Source organism: Rattus norvegicus, chromosome 1 (genome assembly GCF_036323735.1).
Source record: "Rattus norvegicus strain BN/NHsdMcwi chromosome 1, GRCr8, whole genome shotgun sequence".
Taxonomy (NCBI): Eukaryota; Metazoa; Chordata; class Mammalia; order Rodentia; family Muridae; genus Rattus; species Rattus norvegicus.
In genome coordinates, this window is record NC_086019.1 from 211452123 (window position 1) to 211470604 (window position 18482).

Sequence of the window (18482 nt, forward strand, 5' to 3'; positions counted from 1 at the left end):
TGGTCTCTTTCCCCCTCGCTCTCCATACAGAGCCACAACATAAATCAGGCTTTTGTTCAACATGCCCCGTTTCACTGTCTCTACCTCTGTTTTTACAAACAGAACTGTAAAACCAAAGCAGGGAAACTAAGGTTTGCCCACAGAGTCCAACCTCTGTAGACAAATCAGACATTTTCCATAGATGACCTCATACCTTGTCCAGAAGCAAACAGTTATTATGTGGCTTCACGATGCGCCCGGAACCTCTCCCTATTCAGGCACAGGTGCCTCGGCGAGGCCATTCCGTGGATCTGCTAGACCCAGCTTCTGTGACACTGAACTGGGTCCAGCAGGTCTATGTTTCTATAGCACAGCCTTCTGACCTCTACCCCGGTCCCATTGTACTAATCCAATTTCTACCTCACAGGCCTGGGAGCGGCTAGAGAAAGCCGAACATGAGCGAGAGCTGGCCCTGCGCACGGAGCTGATCCGCCAGGAGAAGCTGGAGCAACTGGCTGCTCGCTTCGACCGCAAGGCTGCCATGCGGGAGACCTGGCTCAGTGAGAACCAGCGCCTCGTCTCCCAGGTAGGACTCACATTTCAGACACACCCAGGCTGGTAGGGAGAGAGACAGGACCAGGGAAGTGTTCCCGCAGAGTGGCAAGAGGATAAAACAGTTCTGTCATGCAGGAAACTCAGGATCTGTGGGCCCAAGGCTTGCCCAGGAGAAAAGAGAGCAAGGCAGGATGAGGAGATAGAGAGGGGACAGAAAGCCACTACTTAAAGTTGGCTCTGGCAGTCAGTGTGCGCTGGGGAATAGACAGAGCAAGCAGAGGCCCTGTCCCTTGGCTCTCAACACTCCCCTCCCCTCCTCTGTCACAGGACAACTTTGGCCTGGAGCTGGCAGCAGTGGAGGCAGCAGTGCGGAAGCATGAAGCCATTGAGACAGACATTGTGGCCTACAGCGGCCGGGTGCAAGCGGTGGACGCCGTAGCCGCAGAACTGGCCGCTGAGCACTACCATGACATTAAGCGCATTGCGGCGCGGCAGAACAACGTGGCCCGGCTCTGGGACTTCTTACGAGAGATGGTGGCCGCCCGCCGTGAGCGGCTCCTTCTCAACCTGGAGCTGCAGAAGGTGTTTCAGGACCTGCTCTACCTCATGGACTGGATGGCAGAGATGAAGGTAGCAGTGGCTGACTCAGCTGGGCAGGAGTCCTGGGGTGTGGCTGTCTACCTCACTCACCCACTCAGCCCCTCCTCATAGCGTGCACTACTGTCCCTATGGGACTCCCAGCCTAAGGGACAAAGGGTCTGATTAAAAACAACCACAGCACCATAGCAGGGACTTCTAAGGCAGGTGGTTGGGCAAGGCCTTTCTGAGCAAGAAGGCCTTTTGAACTGAGGCAAGGAGCCAGCCCAGAGAGCTCTGATGAGAGCAGGTCCTGGTCAGAAGGAATAATGAGGTTAAGGCCCTGGGTTGTGCAAGTGGGGGCATGTGGGGGACGGTAAAGGTAGAACAGGAGCTATAAAGGGGAGGAATGGCTGACTCCACTAGAATCCCACAGGCTTGGTCAAGGAATTTGGATTTTACTCAAACAGAGCATTTAAAGTGTTTAAAGGGTTTCATTTCAAAGAAAGGAAGAGGTGTTATTCTAGCTCCTGTTTTAAAAAGGTCCCTTGGGCTACTGTGTGCAGAAGGTCTGTGGGCAGCAGGAGTGGGAGTAGAGAAACAGACTTCCATCTTCCAGGGGAGAGGTGGCCTCGAGGGTGGGTTCGGGAGACAACACGGACGGGGTGCTGGAATAGTGACAGTAGTGGGCATCTATGATGCTGGAGCTGAGCTGAGTCACAAGATTCCCAAGCAGGCTTCATAAGAAAACTTCCATGGGAGGGCGACTGAGGATAAAGGACCAAGTGTGAGAACAGAATGAGGAGTGTGCGCGTGCGCACGTGTGTGTGTGTGTGTGTGCGTGCGTGCGTGCGTGCACGCACGTGTGTATGAGAGAGTGTGTGTGTGCGCGCATGTGTGTATGAGTGTGTGCGCGTGTGTATGAGAGTGTGTGTGCGCGTGCGCATGTGTGTATGAGAGTGTGTGTGCATGTGCACGTGTGTATGAGAGTGTGTGTGTGCACGCATGTGTATGAGTGTGTGTGCGCGCACATGTGTATGAGAGTGTGTGTATGTATGTGTGCACGCGTGTGTATGAGTGTGTGCGCGCGCGCACATGTGTATGAGAGTGTGTGTGTGCGCGTGCACGTGTATATGAGAGTGTGTGTGTGTGTGTGTGTGTGTGTGTGCGCGCGTGCGTGAGTGCGTGCATACAGGCTCACAAGAATGCTCAGTGTAATACAGAGCCATCCAGAGAGGGAAGGACGGTGCAGTGAGGTGGCATGCTGGCAGGCACTGGCAGTTCTCAGATGGGCACTGCATGCCGTGTGCGTCTCGCAGGGCCGGCTGCAGTCTCAGGACCTAGGCAAGCATCTGGCTGGAGTGGAAGATCTACTGCAACTACACGAACTGGTGGAGGCGGACATTGCAGTTCAGGCTGAGAGGGTGCGAGCGGTCAGCGCCTCTGCCCTGCGCTTCTGCGACCCCGGGAAAGGTGAAAATGGGCTAAGGGAGGCTGGGTCTGGAAGGACTAGGAAACAGGGAAGATAGGCTTGTCGCTTGGGAAAACTTGGGGGGCAGGATCACTGATGGGTAGATAACAGTGATGGCTAGCTCCTGAAGGGAGACCTACCACAGTGAGCTGGGGTGAGTCATGACAAGGGTGGGTGGGTAGCAACTAAAACCCTGGACCTCTGGCTTTTCTTTCTTTTCAGAGTATAGACCATGTGACCCACAGCTAGTGTCAGAGAGGGTAGCCACTCTGGAGCAGAGCTATGAGGCCCTGTGCGAATTGGCAGCAACTCGAAGGGCCCGACTGGAAGAGTCCCGTCGTCTCTGGAGGTTCCTCTGGGAAGTGGGTGAGGCCGAGGCCTGGGTTCGGGAGCAGCAGCACCTCCTGGCCTCAGCTGAGACAGGCCGGGACCTGACTGGTGTCCTCCGCCTGCTCAATAAGCACACAGCCCTACGGGGTGAGATGAGTGGCCGCCTGGGGCCCCTGAAGCTCACCCTGGAACAAGGTCAGCAGTTAGTTGCCGAGGGCCACCCTGGAGCTAACCAAGCCTCAACCCGTGCAGCAGAGCTCCAGGCCCAGTGGGAGCGACTAGAAGCCCTGGCCGAGGAGCGAGCCCAGCGGCTAGCACAGGCTGCCAGCCTCTACCAGTTCCAGGCAGATGCCAATGACATGGAGGCTTGGTTGGTGGACGCACTACGCCTGGTATCTAGCCCTGAGGTAGGGCACGATGAGTTCTCCACGCAGGCCCTGGCCAGGCAGCACAGGGCCCTTGAGGAGGAGATCCGAGCCCACCGGCCTACACTGGATGCCTTGAGGGAGCAGGCTGCAGCCCTGCCACCTGCACTGAGCCACACACCTGAGGTACAGGGCAGGGTGCCCACTCTGGAGCAGCACTATGAGGAGCTGCAGGCCCGGGCAGGTGAGCGTGCACGAGCCCTGGAAGCAGCCCTGGCGTTCTATACCATGCTCAGCGAGGCCGGGGCTTGTGGGCTCTGGGTAGAGGAGAAGGAGCAGTGGCTCAACGGGCTGGCCCTACCTGAGCGCCTGGAGGACCTGGAGGTGGTCCAACAGAGGTAAGATCCATTGTTTTCTCTGAGGTGTATCACATGTGAGCTGGGGACCTGGTACAGGGATACAAGTACCATTGTCGACTGCCTGCTACATTTCTCTGCGTCTTAACTGCTTTAAGTCATAAGTATCTCTTTAGAAGGTCCTGTTGTTTCTCTTTTAGTTTTCGTCTGTATGTATTTTTTTAGAAGCACTTCCATGTGTGTGAGTGTTTTGCCTGTATGTATGTTTGTGTGCTACCTGTGCCTGGTGCCTGCAGAGGTCAGAAGAGAGCATTAGAGCCTCTGAAACTGGGTACTGGGAACCAAACCTATGTCCTCTACAAGAGCAGCCAGTGCTCTTAACCAGTGGGTCATCTCCCTTGCTCTTGCTTTTAGAATAGCGAGCCAAGGTCTTGCGCTATAACCTAGGCTTGGTGAATGTGTAACCATCGTCTTAGCTCCCTGAGTACTGTGATTACCGACGTGTGCCACCACGCCCAACTATTTCAAGTTTTAATGAAAATGTTAAGCATACTCAAAAGTAGAGAACATGTCACAACAAATCCGTGTCTCCATCCCCCAGACTCCATTGTTATTAATTTATTGCTCTCCTTGATTGATTGATTCCTCTTTTAAAAAAGCAAGTCTCTAATACGATTCCTCAAGACGGCCCCTTTAAGAAAGATGAGGAAGCATCCTTACATAGTCTAATAATACGTTTTAATTCTGTGCAGACTTAAAATAGCTATGTATTTGGAAGCTGGGTATGGAGTATGCCTATGTTGCCAGCATCCAAGAGGCCATGGCAGCATTTATTAAGTCTTAGCCCATTCTGAGCTGTGTAGTGGATATATAGTGGGACCCTGACTTAAAAGAACAAGCTAGAGAGAGAGAGAGAGAGAGAGAGAGAGAGAGAGAGAGAGAGAGAGAGAGAGGCTCTAGAGGGATGGCTCAGCAGTTAAGAGCACGTACTGCTTTTCCTGAGTTTCATCCCAACACCCATGTCAGGTTTTGAAATCAGTTCTAGGGGCTCTGACACCATCTCCTCCTGTTTCTGCTGGTGCGTGCGCACGTGCGCACACACACGCACACACACATGCACACACGCACACACACAGAGCGGCAGACACATAAAAATAAAAACAGCTGTATCCAAAGAACAGTGAACCTTGCAGTCTTTTCTTCCCTTTTTCTTTGAGAAAGGGTCTCACTGTGGCTCTAGCTGTCCTGAAGCTTGCACTGTAGGCCGGGCTGCTCTTGAACTTACACAGACTCACCTTCCTCTATCTCTCCAGTGTTTGCATTAAAGGCACGTGCTGCCATGTCCGGCTTAAGGGGCATTTTTATTGAACTTCAGTACCGTTACCACATAAAACAAAATCAGTAACCACTAGATATCACCCACTGTCGATCTATAATCAGATTTCCTGGCAGTTTTTGAAATATAAGGTTTTGTTGTTGTTGTTTTGTTTTTAGTTTTTAAGATCTAGTACAATGTGAGCCCGACAAACTAACCCTTGGGCTGCCTGGGGTGGCTTTTTGTTTTGTTTTGTAAAAAGTTTGATCGGAGCAGAGACACCTCCCTCATTGATGGATCATTGTGGCTGTGTTCATCCCGCTAGCAGAGTCGAGGACTTGTGGCTCACACTGTGATCGTAGAGCCAAGTATTGACTCACCTGGCCCTTTACAGAAACGTCAGGTGTCCACTCCCAAAGAAATCGTATTTCACATCTTTATGCTTAGACATTTGCTTTTTTGTTGTCTTTTTGCTCCTAGTAGCAGAATGGGGTGTGGGTAGGTAGTTAGGTAAGAGCTCCAAAAAGAACACTGAGGTTCTGGTGAAGGCGGGAGGGACACCCCCCATCCCCATGCCACAGTTGAAGTTGACTGCATAGGTATTCCTGGCTTTGGACCTTCAGTGTATTTTGAGCAACCCTACTGTGGATAGTTTTCCTTCTCATTTTGAGAGAGTTGGGGACTGACTCACAGGTACTGTGACCCAGGGAGGTTACTGGGTGCCTTGCTGTGCCGCATCATTCAGGGCCTACTCTTCCCTTGCTTCAGGTTTGAGACCTTAGAGCCCGAAATGAACGCCCTGGCTGCACGGGTTACTGCTGTCAGTGACATAGCTGAGCAGTTGCTGAAGGCCAGTCCACCAGGCAAGGACCGCATCATTGGCACCCAGGAGCAGCTCAACCAAAGGTGGGCTTGAGGTGGGAGGCAGCCCCAGGGACTGATTAAAAAGCAAAAGGCATTTACTTACTAGGCAGTGTAGATGGCATTTAGAGGAAGAATGTGGCAGAGCCTGGAAGGGGACTGAAGATGAGGCAAGAAACCTGACTGGAATACGCTGGGAGAAAAGAAGTTATAAAGGAATAAATAAAAGTGGTCAGGGTGGTCCTCAGAGGCCGGGAACTATCAGAAAAAGGAAGCGAGGAGCAGGGCTCAGTAACCCCTTGTGAAAGTAGAAGCAGGAGCTGTATGTAAAGAAGAACGGTAGGGAGAGGTTTCCAAGTATCAGTCAGGTCAAGAAGGCCAAGCCCTTCCACATGTGGACCTTTCCCCTACTTACAGGTGGCAGCAGTTCAGGTCCCTGGCAGATGGCAAAAAGGCAGCTCTGACATCAGCCCTGAGCATCCAGAATTACCACCTAGAGTGCACAGAGACCCAGGCCTGGATGAGAGAAAAGACCAAGGTCATTGAGTCTACCCAGGACCTAGGCAATGATCTAGCTGGTGTGCTGGCCCTGCAGCGGAAGCTGGCAGGCACTGAGAGAGATCTGGAAGCCATCTCTGCCCGGGTGGGTGAGCTGACCCAAGAGGCAAATGCTTTGGCTGCTGGGCACCCAGCCCAAGCCCCTGCCATCAACACACGGCTTGGAGAGGTTCAAACTGGATGGGAGGATCTTCGGGCAACCATGAGGCGGAGAGAAGAGTCCCTGGGTGAGGCTCGACGGCTGCAAGATTTCCTGCGCAGCTTGGATGACTTCCAGGCCTGGCTAGGCCGCACACAGACTGCTGTAGCCTCTGAGGAAGGACCAGCCACCCTTCCAGAGGCAGAAGCCCTCTTAGCCCAGCATGCAGCTCTGCGGGGAGAGGTGGAGAGAGCCCAGAGCGAGTACAGCCGCCTCAGGACCTTGGGCGAGGAGGTGACCAGAGACCAGGCTGATCCCCAATGCCTCTTCCTCAGACAGAGGCTGGAAGCCCTTGGAACCGGCTGGGAGGAGCTGGGTCGCATGTGGGAGAGCCGGCAAGGCCGCTTGGCCCAGGCCCATGGCTTCCAGGGGTTTTTGAGAGATGCTCGCCAGGCTGAGGGAGTTCTCAGCAGCCAGGTAAGAGCCCAGAAAACAGTCCCAACTAGAGAAGAGGAAAATGGGGATCAGGGGAAAGGACAAAACAAAGTGGCAGAAGGGGCGGGCAGGACTAGGTGAGTGGAATAATTGAGCAAACGAAATAGGCAGGAAGAATATATCAGAAATAAGTTCTAGTAACAGATTTATGTGTTACTAAAATAAAGTGGTTCTCAATACTACAACCTGTTAGTACAGTTTTTCATGTTGCAGTGACCCCCTAACCATAAAATTATTTTGTTGCTACCTCATAACTATAATTTTGCTACTGTTACGAGTTGTAACGTAAATATCTGATAGTGCAAGATATCTGATATGTACCCCACTGTTGGAAACTGCTGTGTTATTAGAATATGATAATCCTTCCACAATCTGCATGTAAACTGACAATGAAAGGCCAGGCTAGTCCTTTAAATAGTAAATAAGTCACTATCTACAAACGGGGGGTGCTTCAGAGGGGTAGAATCTGCGCGCTGTGAGACGTGAGCTTGCCGCACTCTCTTCCACCAGGAATATGTTCTATCTCACACGGAGATGCCAGGGACACTGCAGGCGGCGGATGCAGCCATTAAAAAGCTGGAAGACTTCATGAGCACCATGGACGCCAATGGAGAGCGCATCCGTGGACTCCTGGAGGCTGGCCGTCAGCTGGTGTCCAAGGGCAATATCCATGCTGAGAAGATCCAAGAGAAGGCAGACTCCATCGAGAAGAGGTGTGGTGAGGATGGGGATCAGTGGAGCAGCTTAGAGCAAGATGGTTGATAGAGCTTATCTGTGTGTGGGTGAACTGATAGGTGCCAGAGAGTTGAAGGCAGAGGACAAAACAGGAAGATCAGAGAAGTTGTAGAGGCTGGGCCAGGATCCACAAGAGTCTTGTCACATCAAGGCAAATTGGAGCCTAGTAGGATGGCAGGCCTGGAAATCAGATTCCTTGGGTGTCTTTTGGGACCCCCAAGAGGCAGTATTCGCATAGGAGGAAGACTGGGCTTCTAGGTAAGTTAGGGGTATGGTTTCATCCTGGACTGCCATTCATTACAGGCACAGAAAGAACCAGGAGGCCGTGCAGCAGCTTCTAGGCCGCCTTCGGGACAACCGAGAGCAGCAGCACTTCTTGCAAGACTGTCAGGAGGTGAGGCTCAGTTCCCTAGTACCCCTGTGGCATTTCCTTGCCATTCATCCCTTACACGCAGAGAAGACTTTCATGGCTTCTTCTGGTGTCTTCTGCATCTCCTGGACCGTCTGCCCCACCACCTCTTCTCTCTAAAAGATGTCCTCCTTCATTTTTCCCTTATGCTTGTACCAGCTGAAACTCTGGATTGACGAGAAGATGCTGACAGCTCAGGATGTGTCCTATGATGAGGCACGCAACCTGCACACCAAGTGGCAAAAACACCAGGCATTCATGGCCGAGCTGGCAGCCAACAAGGACTGGCTGGACAAAGTGGACAAGGTAACTAGTGTGGCCAGAGCCACACGATGTTTGTGCCTTTGGGGGTGCTTCTGGGCAGATCCTGGACAAAGTATAGACTGAGGGGCCTAACTCCAGGACATGCTCTTTCCAGAGGCTCCCATTGCCAAAATGGGAAGTTATGCCCTGAGGATGAAGTTTTGTCAGACAAGAACTTCAAGAAAAGAAGGTAGACTAGAGAACTTGTCGAGGCTTGGGTTTGATGTCAACACCACAGCCCTCTTCACCTGGTGTCTGCAAACATTTGTCAAGGGCTGATAGGAAATCTTCAGGCTCTGTAGGCCATATAACTTGTGTTCCAGCTCCTTATCTTGCTGTCACAACACTTGTGCTGTCATAGAGACCAATGAACATGGGTGTCCTCCAATAAAACTTTATTTATAAAAGCAGATGGGGGCAGGGCAGATTTTTGTCCATCTGCTATGGTTTGACAACCCTTGTTTTTTAATCTTGTCCTTCCTAGGACTTTGTCTCCTGCACAGCTCTGTCTCATTTGCTGGGGACAAGTAATTATTACTTCCATTCAGCAAATATTCCTAGAGATGGTAATGTGAGCTAGTGTGTTGCTAGGGGGTTCATGGCATATCAGAAGACGTTTTCCTTCCCTCAGTAGTACCTGGGAAGAGGAGAGCAGTTTGCAGTGTCACATATGCAAATCACCGAGAGGGAAAGGGCGTGACGCTACCACTGGATCAGACTAAAAGGAAAAGCACTGTAGCTGGGATGTGTATACAGACAGCTAAGTCACATCCAGAGTGGGAGGCTAGTCTGGTGGCAGAGGCCTGTGATACTAGCTATGGGGAAGTTGATGTGGGAGGATCCCAAGTTCAGTGCCATCCTGGACAATTTAGTGAGACTGTCTCAAAATGAAAAGTTAAAAGGGGTTTGTGGCTTTGCCTAGCATATATACGGTTCTTTGTTCAACGCCCAGAATTGCAAAACTAAGCAAAAAGATCCAGAGTAGAACACACTGGGTGCCAAAGTCAGAGTTCCCAAGGCCTGGGCACTGAGCAGAGATGGCGGAATGCACTGGTGCCATCCCTGGGAGGGAAGGGGATATGAGTAAGCAGAAATGGTAGGTTCTAGGTGAAGAGTGATGATGAGCAGAAAATCAGAAGTGTGAGGAGGACCGGGAGCAAGGAGGAAGTCAGTCAGCCTGCTGGGAGCACAGAGTATGACACAGCTCCTGGAAGCAAAGGTAGGGAAAGTGTCCTGAGCAAGATCAGGAAAAGCGTGAGCCACTATGCAAGGAGCGTGCTAACGGCTCCGAAGCCACACAAGACAAGCCAGTCATCCAACAGTCATTTAAAGGGCCTGGAAGCATCTGAGTTCATCATCTCAGAAGCAAACTCTGACACCATCTCACAGCAGCCCAACTGCAGGAGAGGTGACCCTACAAAACACCAGGAAGGGGAGTGGGTAGATGAGACTGAAGAGAGAGGAGCCCAGACAGGCTTTGTTAGGGTAGAGGTGTAGCTCAGTATAGAACATGTGCTTGGCATGTGTGAGGCCCAGGTTCGATCCCCAGGATGGGTAGAGGAGGAGATAGAAGTAACATCGTGCCAGGCTTTGCAGCAGGCTGTTGGGGCTCAGAGCTACTGCGGCACCCTGAGAGACTACAGACCCTGAAGCGGTATTACCCCACCCAAAGTGCAAAGTTGCCGAGTATTCATCCACCGTCCCTGTCTGCCATTGGTCGAGGGTACTTCTGACTCACCACGCATGCTTCCTGCACTGCCATAGAAACAAGTCTTCAAGCTGAAAGGTTTAGTGCAAGTGAGAAGGCATGAATTAAGAAACATGACAGCAGGGGTTGGGGATTTAGCTCAGTGGTAGGCCCTGGGTTCTGTCCCTAGTTCCGGAAAAAAAAAAAAGAAAAAATAAAGAAACATGACAGCAGATAGTTGAAGTCTGTGTGCAGCACAATACTAGAAGGTTCCAAATGGCTTTAATCCTTTTTTTATTGAGACAGGATCTTGCTGTGTGGACCAGGCTGGCATTAAACTCATAGCAACCTTCCTGTCTCAGCTTCCCAAGTGTGAAATTTCAGGCATGAGCCACCAGGCCCAGCTGCAGTGACTCCCTAAGGGAAAGTCAAGTTGGATTGAGTGGAGTGTGGTCAAGAGTGAAGAGCAGTATGGGAGGCTTGCAAAACCTCTGGGAAAGTCTATTGATGAGCCTGCCTCACACAGGACATTAGAACTACCTGGCACATTTCATACTGCTCAGATCCTGGGCCTGTGGTCAGCCTGCAACCTTCAGTGGAGTCTGCCTTTGGCACTTAGACCTCCTTTGTCTTGTCACTTAGGAAGGGCGGGAGCTGACTCTTGAAAAGCCAGAACTCAAAGTCCTAGTGTCAGAGAAGCTGGAGGACCTGCACAGGCGCTGGGATGAACTGGAGACTACCACCCAAGCCAAGGCCCGCAGTCTTTTTGATGCTAACCGGGCAGAGCTATTTGCCCAAAGCTGTTCTGCCCTGGAGAGCTGGCTGGAGAGCCTGCAGGCCCAGCTGCACTCAGATGACTATGGCAAGGACCTCACCAGTGTCAACATTCTGCTAAAGAAGCAACAGGTATGCAAGGAACCTTTGGGGAGGGTGAACAGCCAGACAATGGAAGAGGGTGCCTAGCTTTTGGACTTCAGGAGGCCTGGTGTATGACATCTTTTAGCATTTCTGACAGTGATCTTAATTAAATACAACATCACAGTCTACAAGGCTGTGAGTCAGTCAGGAAAGTCAGGAGACAGGCCACACTAATAACTTGAACAGAGGAACTTTAGTTTAAAAGAGCTACTCATTAGTAAAAGGTGTTACTACTAAAGGTGTTATCTCGGTCTGTGCTCTGTTACTACAATAAAATACCTGAGACTGGGTGATTTATTTTTTTAAAAACTTTATTTTGGCTTGCAGTTTTGGAGGTACAAGGGTGTAGTAGCAGTCAGTATCTGCTTGGTTTCTGATGAGTCTTGTACTGTGTCGTAAGAGGACAGAACAGAATGGAAATTAGTTCGTGTGAGAGACAAAACCCGAGAGGCAGCCTCACTTTACAACCTGTTCTTGTAACTAACCAAGTCCCATGGGAACTACATAAATCCCTTTAATGATCTACTCCATCTTGTAAAGGCCTCTTACTGTCTGTCAACACTTTACTTTGAGGACCAGACTTCAGCATAAGTTTTGGAGGAAACAAATTACAACTTAAACCAGAGCAAGTCTAAAAAGAATTTTACAGTTGGTGTCAGAACACCTTTTCTCTGTAAAGAGGCAGTAGGGCCAACAACAGCTCTGTGTAAAAATGCTTATCACCAGCCTGAGTTCAAGCCCTAGAACCCATATACAGCCACAGATTAATACAATATAAAAACATTTCAACAGAGCTAAATGATAAATACTTTGCATTCTGTAGGTCATAGGATCTGTCCCAGCCATTCAACTTTGTCTTTCTTATATATAAACAAATGCCATGCACAATACTATAAGGAATGGACCAGTGCACCAATATACTTAATCTAGTAAATAGGCTGTCTTTGCTGATTCCCCGACCCTAAGAGTCCGGAATAGCAGGATTCTTTTCCCTGGAGGGGAAAGAGCCACTAGATCGCTTGTACTCTGATGGCAGTTTGAAACCCAAGCGAAAAGCTAGGCCTGCTTCAGTGTTTCGGGCTTTTCCTCTGGTGCCCTCTTCTGACAAGACAGGCATTGCACTACTTGGAAAAAAAATCATGTTTGTAGGGACTAGTTCAACATCTGAATGTGTGCGTGTGTGTGCGTGTGTGTGTGTGTGTGTGTGTGTGTGTGTGTGTGTGTGTGTGTGTGGTGTGTGTGTGCGCACGCGTGCCTGCCTGCCTGCCTGCCTGCCTGCCTGAGTTTGTGACTGACCTATCCAGACTATAAGGAGTTGTTCTTCCTGGGAGAAGGCCCCAGGAATCGGAAATCATGGGTGGTTTGATAGAGGCTTCTGCCTTATGAGTTTGAAGGTAGAAAAGTGGCACCAATCTCTCTTATCTCCTCTATGTTTGTAGATGCTGGAACGAGAGATGGCTGTGAGAGAGAAGGAGGTAGAGGCTATCCAGGCCCAGGCAAAAGCCCTGGCCCAGGAAGACCAAAGTGCAGGAGAGGTGGAAAGGACCTCCAGAGCTGTGGAGGAGAAGTTCAGGGCCTTGTGTCAGCCCATGAAGGACCGCTGCCGGCGCCTGCAAGCCTCCCGAGAGCAGCACCAGTTCCACCGGGATGTGGAGGATGAGATAGTGAGTTACGGCAAGCTGCCCTGGCCATGTGGCTCTCAGGCCCACTTCCTGGGCAGTGGGGAAGTGCCTCAGGAAGTGGCCCATCCCCTCCAAGGACATTCACGGATGTTCTGCTAGGTCCCTGCCCTCAGGTACACAGTTGGAGCTGTGGGTAGCTCCGCTCACATCTCCACTGACCTTTTCTTTCTCTTCAGCTGTGGGTGACCGAGCGGCTTCCCATGGCCAGCTCTCTGGAGCATGGCAAGGACTTGCCCAGCGTCCAGCTTCTCATGAAGAAAAACCAGGTGAGGCAGAGGGCAAGAGTGAAAATAAGATTCTCAAGGTTCTTCACACTCAGACCTTTGTTTTTTCCCTTTTTGTGTGGTGATGGGAGGTGGAGGATGAGTGCTGTTGGTTTGAGACAAGATCTTACTATGTATCTTTGGGTGGCCTTGAACTCACAGATCCACTTTTGTCTGCTGGAGTTAATGGTTATGTACACTGCCATGCCCCACTCTCTTGTTTTCTCTATGATGGGGTGTCTCTGGCATTGTCTTCTTGCTTGTTGCCCTAGACTTGGTGAATTACCTTTCCCTAGCGCAGGAGAGTGGCCTCTGTGGTAGGAAAGCATGAGGATTGAAGGGGTATCACATTGCATCCCAAAGAATCTTCCGGAGGGAGGATGGGGAGGGGAACACCCATATAGAAGGGGAGGGGGAGGGGTTGGGGGATGTTGGCCTGGAAACCAGGAGGGAATAACAGTCGAAATGTAAATAAGAAATACTCACGTTAATAAAGACGGGGGGAGGGGGGGAAGAATCTTCCAGAGGATTCAGGAAAGAGAAGAATGTAGGGAGGGCCCAAGGTGGAGTAGGTCTAAGGGGTTCGAACTTTTTGCAAGCCGTTCACTGTATCTTCTGTTGCTCTGGACAGACTCTGCAGAAGGAGATCCAGGGCCATGAGCCCCGGATTGCAGACCTCAAAGAGAGACAGCGCACTCTGGGAACAGCAGCAGCGGGTCCAGAGCTGGCTGAGCTCCAGGAAATGTGGAAACGCCTGAGCCATGAGCTGGAGCTTCGGGGTAAACGACTGGAGGAGGCCCTTCGAGCCCAGCAATTCTATCGTGACGCTGCAGAGGCCGAGGCTTGGATGGGGGAGCAGGAGTTACATATGATGGGCCAGGAAAAGGCCAAGGTGAGCGTCAGAGCAATGGCTGGTTTGTGTGGCCAGTTCTTCTGCTCCTGGCCCCTGCTGCCTGACACTCAATTTTCCCTCTCCCAGGATGAGCTGAGCGCCCAGGCAGAAGTGAAGAAGCATCAGGTACTAGAACAAGCCCTTGCTGACTATGCCCAGACCATCAAACAACTAGCAGCCAGCAGTCAAGATATGATTGACCATGAACATCCAGAGAGGTGAGTGTATGAGTATCAGGGAACCCTGGAGGAGCGGGGAGGCTGGTACTGGGAAAGTAAAGGGATGGTGGCGTCTTATGAACCACGTGCACACAGAGTAGAAAGTTGGGAGGAGCAGAGACTTGGCAGGCATTAGCAGGCAGAGCAGTTGGATGGCAGAGCTCCACAGAAGGAGCCATTCTCTCTACCTCTGCAGCACAAGGTTAACAATACGCCAAGCCCAGGTGGACAAGCTGTATGCCGGCCTAAAGGAGCTGGCAGGAGAGCGGCGTGAGCGTCTGCAGGAGCACCTCAGGCTGTGCCAGCTCCGCAGAGAGCTGGATGACCTGGAGCAGTGGATACAGGAGCGAGAAGTCGTGGCAGCCTCCCATGAACTGGGCCAGGACTATGAGCATGTGACTGTGAGTACTATGCAGATCAGCACCGGGAAGGATCAGGGCCCACAGGGAGACCAAAGCGTTGGCCCAGGCAGGATGATGAGGGTGGGGACGCAGCAAGAGTAGGTGGGTTTTGAGTTACCCAACTTGAGCAACTGTGCAGAAAAAGGGGTACAGGGATGGCCATAGGTGAGGATCAAAATGAAATTTCTTTTCTAACAGACCTCAACAAAAAAGGGAGTGTCTCAGATTCACTGCTGTGGTTGGAGATTTGGGTCCTCTGGTGCAGAAATCCAGCCCATACTTAGGGTATCCTTATTAAGGGCTATGGGTTTGGAGTGTCTCTAGATACCTTTCGTAGGATGTCAGGTGTCATATAGGACTGTGGTATTATGTTACCCCAGCCATTTTAGTTCACATTTGTACCCTGGTGAAATTCCCCAGTGATGCATTTCTCAGGTTGTGTCCTGTTAAGCAAGTCACAAGTGTAAATTTAAAGCTGCCATACCTGCTCACTGACCAGTGGGTTCTCAGCGAGAAGTGACGGCTCCTTGAGACAGGGACCTCACACAGGTGGTCTCATCTCTGTCTTTACAAATGCTTCTTCCATCAGATGCTTCGGGACAAATTCCGAGAGTTCTCCAGGGACACCAGCACCATTGGCCAAGAGCGTGTAGACAGTGCCAATGCCCTGGCCAATGGGCTCATTGCTGGGGGCCATGCTGCACGGGCCACCGTGGCCGAGTGGAAGGACAGTCTCAATGAGGCCTGGGCTGACCTGCTGGAGCTGCTGGACACAAGAGGTCAGGTGCTGGCTGCTGCTTATGAGCTGCAGCGCTTCCTGCATGGGGCCCGCCAAGCCCTGGCACGGGTGCAGCACAAGCAGCAGCAGCTTCCAGATGGGACGGGCCGCGACCTCAATGCTGCTGAGGCCCTGCAGCGCCGGCACTGCGCCTATGAGCACGACATCCAAGCCCTCAGCACTCAGGTCTGACCCTAGCTGAACAAGTCGGGAGGGAGGGGCTGAGAGGAAACTGTGTGTTGGGAAATGGGGGGGGGGGTGTCTTGTGTGCTAGGGAAAACCTGGGGAAGGATGGCACCCCTGAAGGGGCATTTGGAGATGAGGTTAAAATCACTCCTGAAAGATACCTCCAGCCGATGGATATCAGCTGTCACATTCAGGATTCTTTTATAGCATCAGAGTACAGGTTACAGTGTATATGGAGGTCAGAGGGCAGTGTTGTAAGAGTTGTTGTAAGAATCAAATATTTGCACTTTAGGTTCTGGTAATCAGGCTTGAGTGAGTGATTTTTACAAATTGAGGCATCTCCCTGGCTAAGTTCATGCTTTTAATGAGGACCTACAATTTTTTCAAATGGTTCCAATGGCTGCAAGATCCTTCATGCTATGCCTAAACCTACCTATTTTGATCCCTTTCAGGCCAGAATTCTCAATTCATAAATTTAACACCGATCATTCTTTCAACCCCTATGACCAGTCAGCCTGCAACCAAACTCCAGTCTGCAGGCTGCACATCTCACCCTAGTAATTCCAGTGCCCCTTATGCCTTGGAATAGAGTAGCTCAACTTGATTTTAGAATCGTGGTTCCTCCTACCACAACTCCGGCTGGTGGTACAGACAGGAAGTAGAAATCGATGTGGGGATGAGAGGCTCCAGCTCTGCCTGACTCAGACCTGCGTTCCCACCTTCAGGTCCAGCAGGTTCAGGACGATGGCCTCAGGCTACAAAAGGCCTATGCTGGAGACAAGGCTGAGGAAATTGGCCGTCACATGCAGGCAGTGGCTGAGGCGTGGGCCCAGCTCCAGGGAAGTTCTGCTGCCCGTCGCCAGCTGTTACTGGATACCACAGACAAATTCCGATTCTTCAAGGCTGTCCGGGAGTTGATGCTGTGGATGGATGGGATTAACCTGCAGATGGATGCCCAGGAGAGGCCCCGGTAAGACCCATGGTGCCTGGCGTCCTACACAGGTTGTGTGATGCTACTGGTGGCTGTGGTGGGGCTGGGACATCCAGTGACAGCGCCTTTGTCTTGGCCCAGGGATGTGTCCTCTGCAGATTTAGTCATCAAAAACCAACAAGGCATCAAAGCAGAGATAGAGGCAAGAGCTGACAGGTTCTCCGCCTGCATTGACATGGGGCAAGAGCTGCTGGCCCGGAACCACTATGCCGCTGAGGAGGTAGGTGAGACTGGGGAGTATGTGGCCAGCTATACCAAACAGGGATCATTCCTGTGATCTCTTTCTGTTCAGTTTATTTGTGGATTTTGTTTGCTTGCTTCTTTAAGACAGGGTCTCACCATGTAGCTCAGGCTGGACACAGTTCTCTTGCTCTATCCTACCAAGAACTGGGCTACAGGTGTGCACCATGCCTGGCTTTGATAATGTTGCCCATCTTCTGCTTTTTGTCATTCTCTCTCAGAATTCTTTCACTCTCTCCTCTCAATCCTGTCCATAGATTTCTAAAATCTCACTTCTCCTCTTGATATTAAAAAATCATTGCTGTATTTTGGTGGTTCCCAGGGACCTTGGGAAAGCCTCATTAGGTCCTAAGTCATGCCCTCCTTTCCCTGCTCCCCAGATCTCAGAGAAGCTGTCTCAGCTACAGTCCCGGCGCCAGGAGACAGCTGAAAAGTGGCAGGAGAAGATGGACTGGCTACAGCTTGGTAAGCCACTGTGGGGATGCCAGAGGGAGGGAGGGGCCTTGTGAGGGAAAGCCCGGGCATTGCCTATATATGGTAGCCACAGTGCATGACACCAGGAACCCTGGGTGTGGAATCCCAGGATCCTTTACTTGGTACATCCTGACAGTGCTCTGGAACAATGATGGTCTCTGTCCCTGTGTTTGAAGTTGCCATTGCTACCATGCCCTGCCATTATGCACTCTAACCTCCCATCCTTCTGTGACTCCTATCCCAATCATGGCAGTTTTGGAGGTGCTTGTGTTTGGGAGAGATGCAGGCATGGCAGAGGCCTGGCTATGCAGTCAGGAGCCATTGGTGCGAAGTGCAGAACTGGGTTGCACTGTGGATGAAGTAGAGAGCCTCATCAAGCGGCATGAAGCCTTCCAGAAGTCAGCAGTGGCCTGGGAGGAGCGTTTCAGTGCCCTGGAGAAGCTCACTGCGGTGAGAACTGTGGGACCTCAGAGGTGCCCAGCCCCACTGCTGCCCCACTGCTTGTTCCTATAGGGAAGACATTTCTTCCCTTTCCACTGCACTGCTGCTCTGCATGTGAGCTTTCAGCTCTTCTGTTCCATGACCACAGATGTCAGTCAGCCTGGGTGCCACTGAGAGCCTTCTGCTTCCCGAGTCTCTTGTTCATCTTCCCTGCTTTATTGGGCTATGGCTGAGACATTTCAGCTTTTCATCTCACGCTGATGCTGGCTGACTTCAGCATTTCTTTTAACAGCTGGAAGAGCGGGAGAATGAGCAGAAAAGGAAGAGGGAGGAGGAGGAACGAAGGAAACAGCCCCCTACTTCAGAGCCCATGGCTAGTCAACCGGAAGGGAGTCTGGTAGATGGCCAGAGAGTTCTTGACACTGCCTGGGATGGGTAAGAGCTAGATACCCGGGCCAGGATGTGAAGCTAAGCCCAAGCAAGCCACCAATTAACTATTCTGTGTCACATTCAATTGTTCTAGGACCCAGTCAAAATTGCCACCATCCACACAAGCACCCAGCATTAATGGGGTCTGCACGGACACGGAGTCCTCACAGGTAATTTCATGTCCATGGGCATCTCTTTCAATCTGGCCAGCCTCCAGATCCTCACAGCTTCTTGTCTTTGCAGCCCCTGTTGGAACAGCAAAGACTTGAACAGAGCAATGTCCCAGAAGGGCCTGTGAGTCTCTCTAGAGGGGTGGGCATGGGTGCCTGGGAAATGAAGGGACAAAAGAAGTGGGTAGGGATCCTGGGTATGAAGCTCAACAGAAGCTTGGAATGGGAGACCAGCTCCTGGCCACAGAGCCTCCTAACTCCAAGG

The 18482-nt window shown here is 51.4% G+C and overlaps 1 protein-coding gene across 4 annotated transcripts in view; it reads left to right on the forward strand.

The window, feature by feature from the left end:
• Positions 1–18482, forward strand: part of Sptbn2 (spectrin, beta, non-erythrocytic 2) — a 40644-nt gene that overhangs the window by 19750 nt on the left and 2412 nt on the right. For all 4 annotated transcript variants that reach the window (NM_019167.2, XM_008760094.4, XM_039103158.2 and 1 more), the window contains 23 exons: positions 407–565; positions 862–1164; positions 2430–2583; positions 2804–3674; positions 5716–5853; positions 6226–6982; positions 7511–7713; positions 8039–8129; positions 8304–8450; positions 10777–11040; positions 12492–12716; positions 12911–13000; positions 13629–13889; positions 13977–14107; positions 14304–14508; positions 15098–15472; positions 16198–16442; positions 16545–16683; positions 17084–17168; positions 17431–17627; positions 17911–18053; positions 18142–18217; positions 18291–18341. In NM_019167.2, the coding sequence (NP_062040.2) occupies positions 407–565; positions 862–1164; positions 2430–2583; positions 2804–3674; positions 5716–5853; positions 6226–6982; positions 7511–7713; positions 8039–8129; positions 8304–8450; positions 10777–11040; positions 12492–12716; positions 12911–13000; positions 13629–13889; positions 13977–14107; positions 14304–14508; positions 15098–15472; positions 16198–16442; positions 16545–16683; positions 17084–17168; positions 17431–17627; positions 17911–18053; positions 18142–18217; positions 18291–18341 (5310 nt within the window). The remainder of the gene's footprint in view (positions 1–406; positions 566–861; positions 1165–2429; positions 2584–2803; positions 3675–5715; positions 5854–6225; positions 6983–7510; positions 7714–8038; positions 8130–8303; positions 8451–10776; positions 11041–12491; positions 12717–12910; positions 13001–13628; positions 13890–13976; positions 14108–14303; positions 14509–15097; positions 15473–16197; positions 16443–16544; positions 16684–17083; positions 17169–17430; positions 17628–17910; positions 18054–18141; positions 18218–18290; positions 18342–18482) is intronic.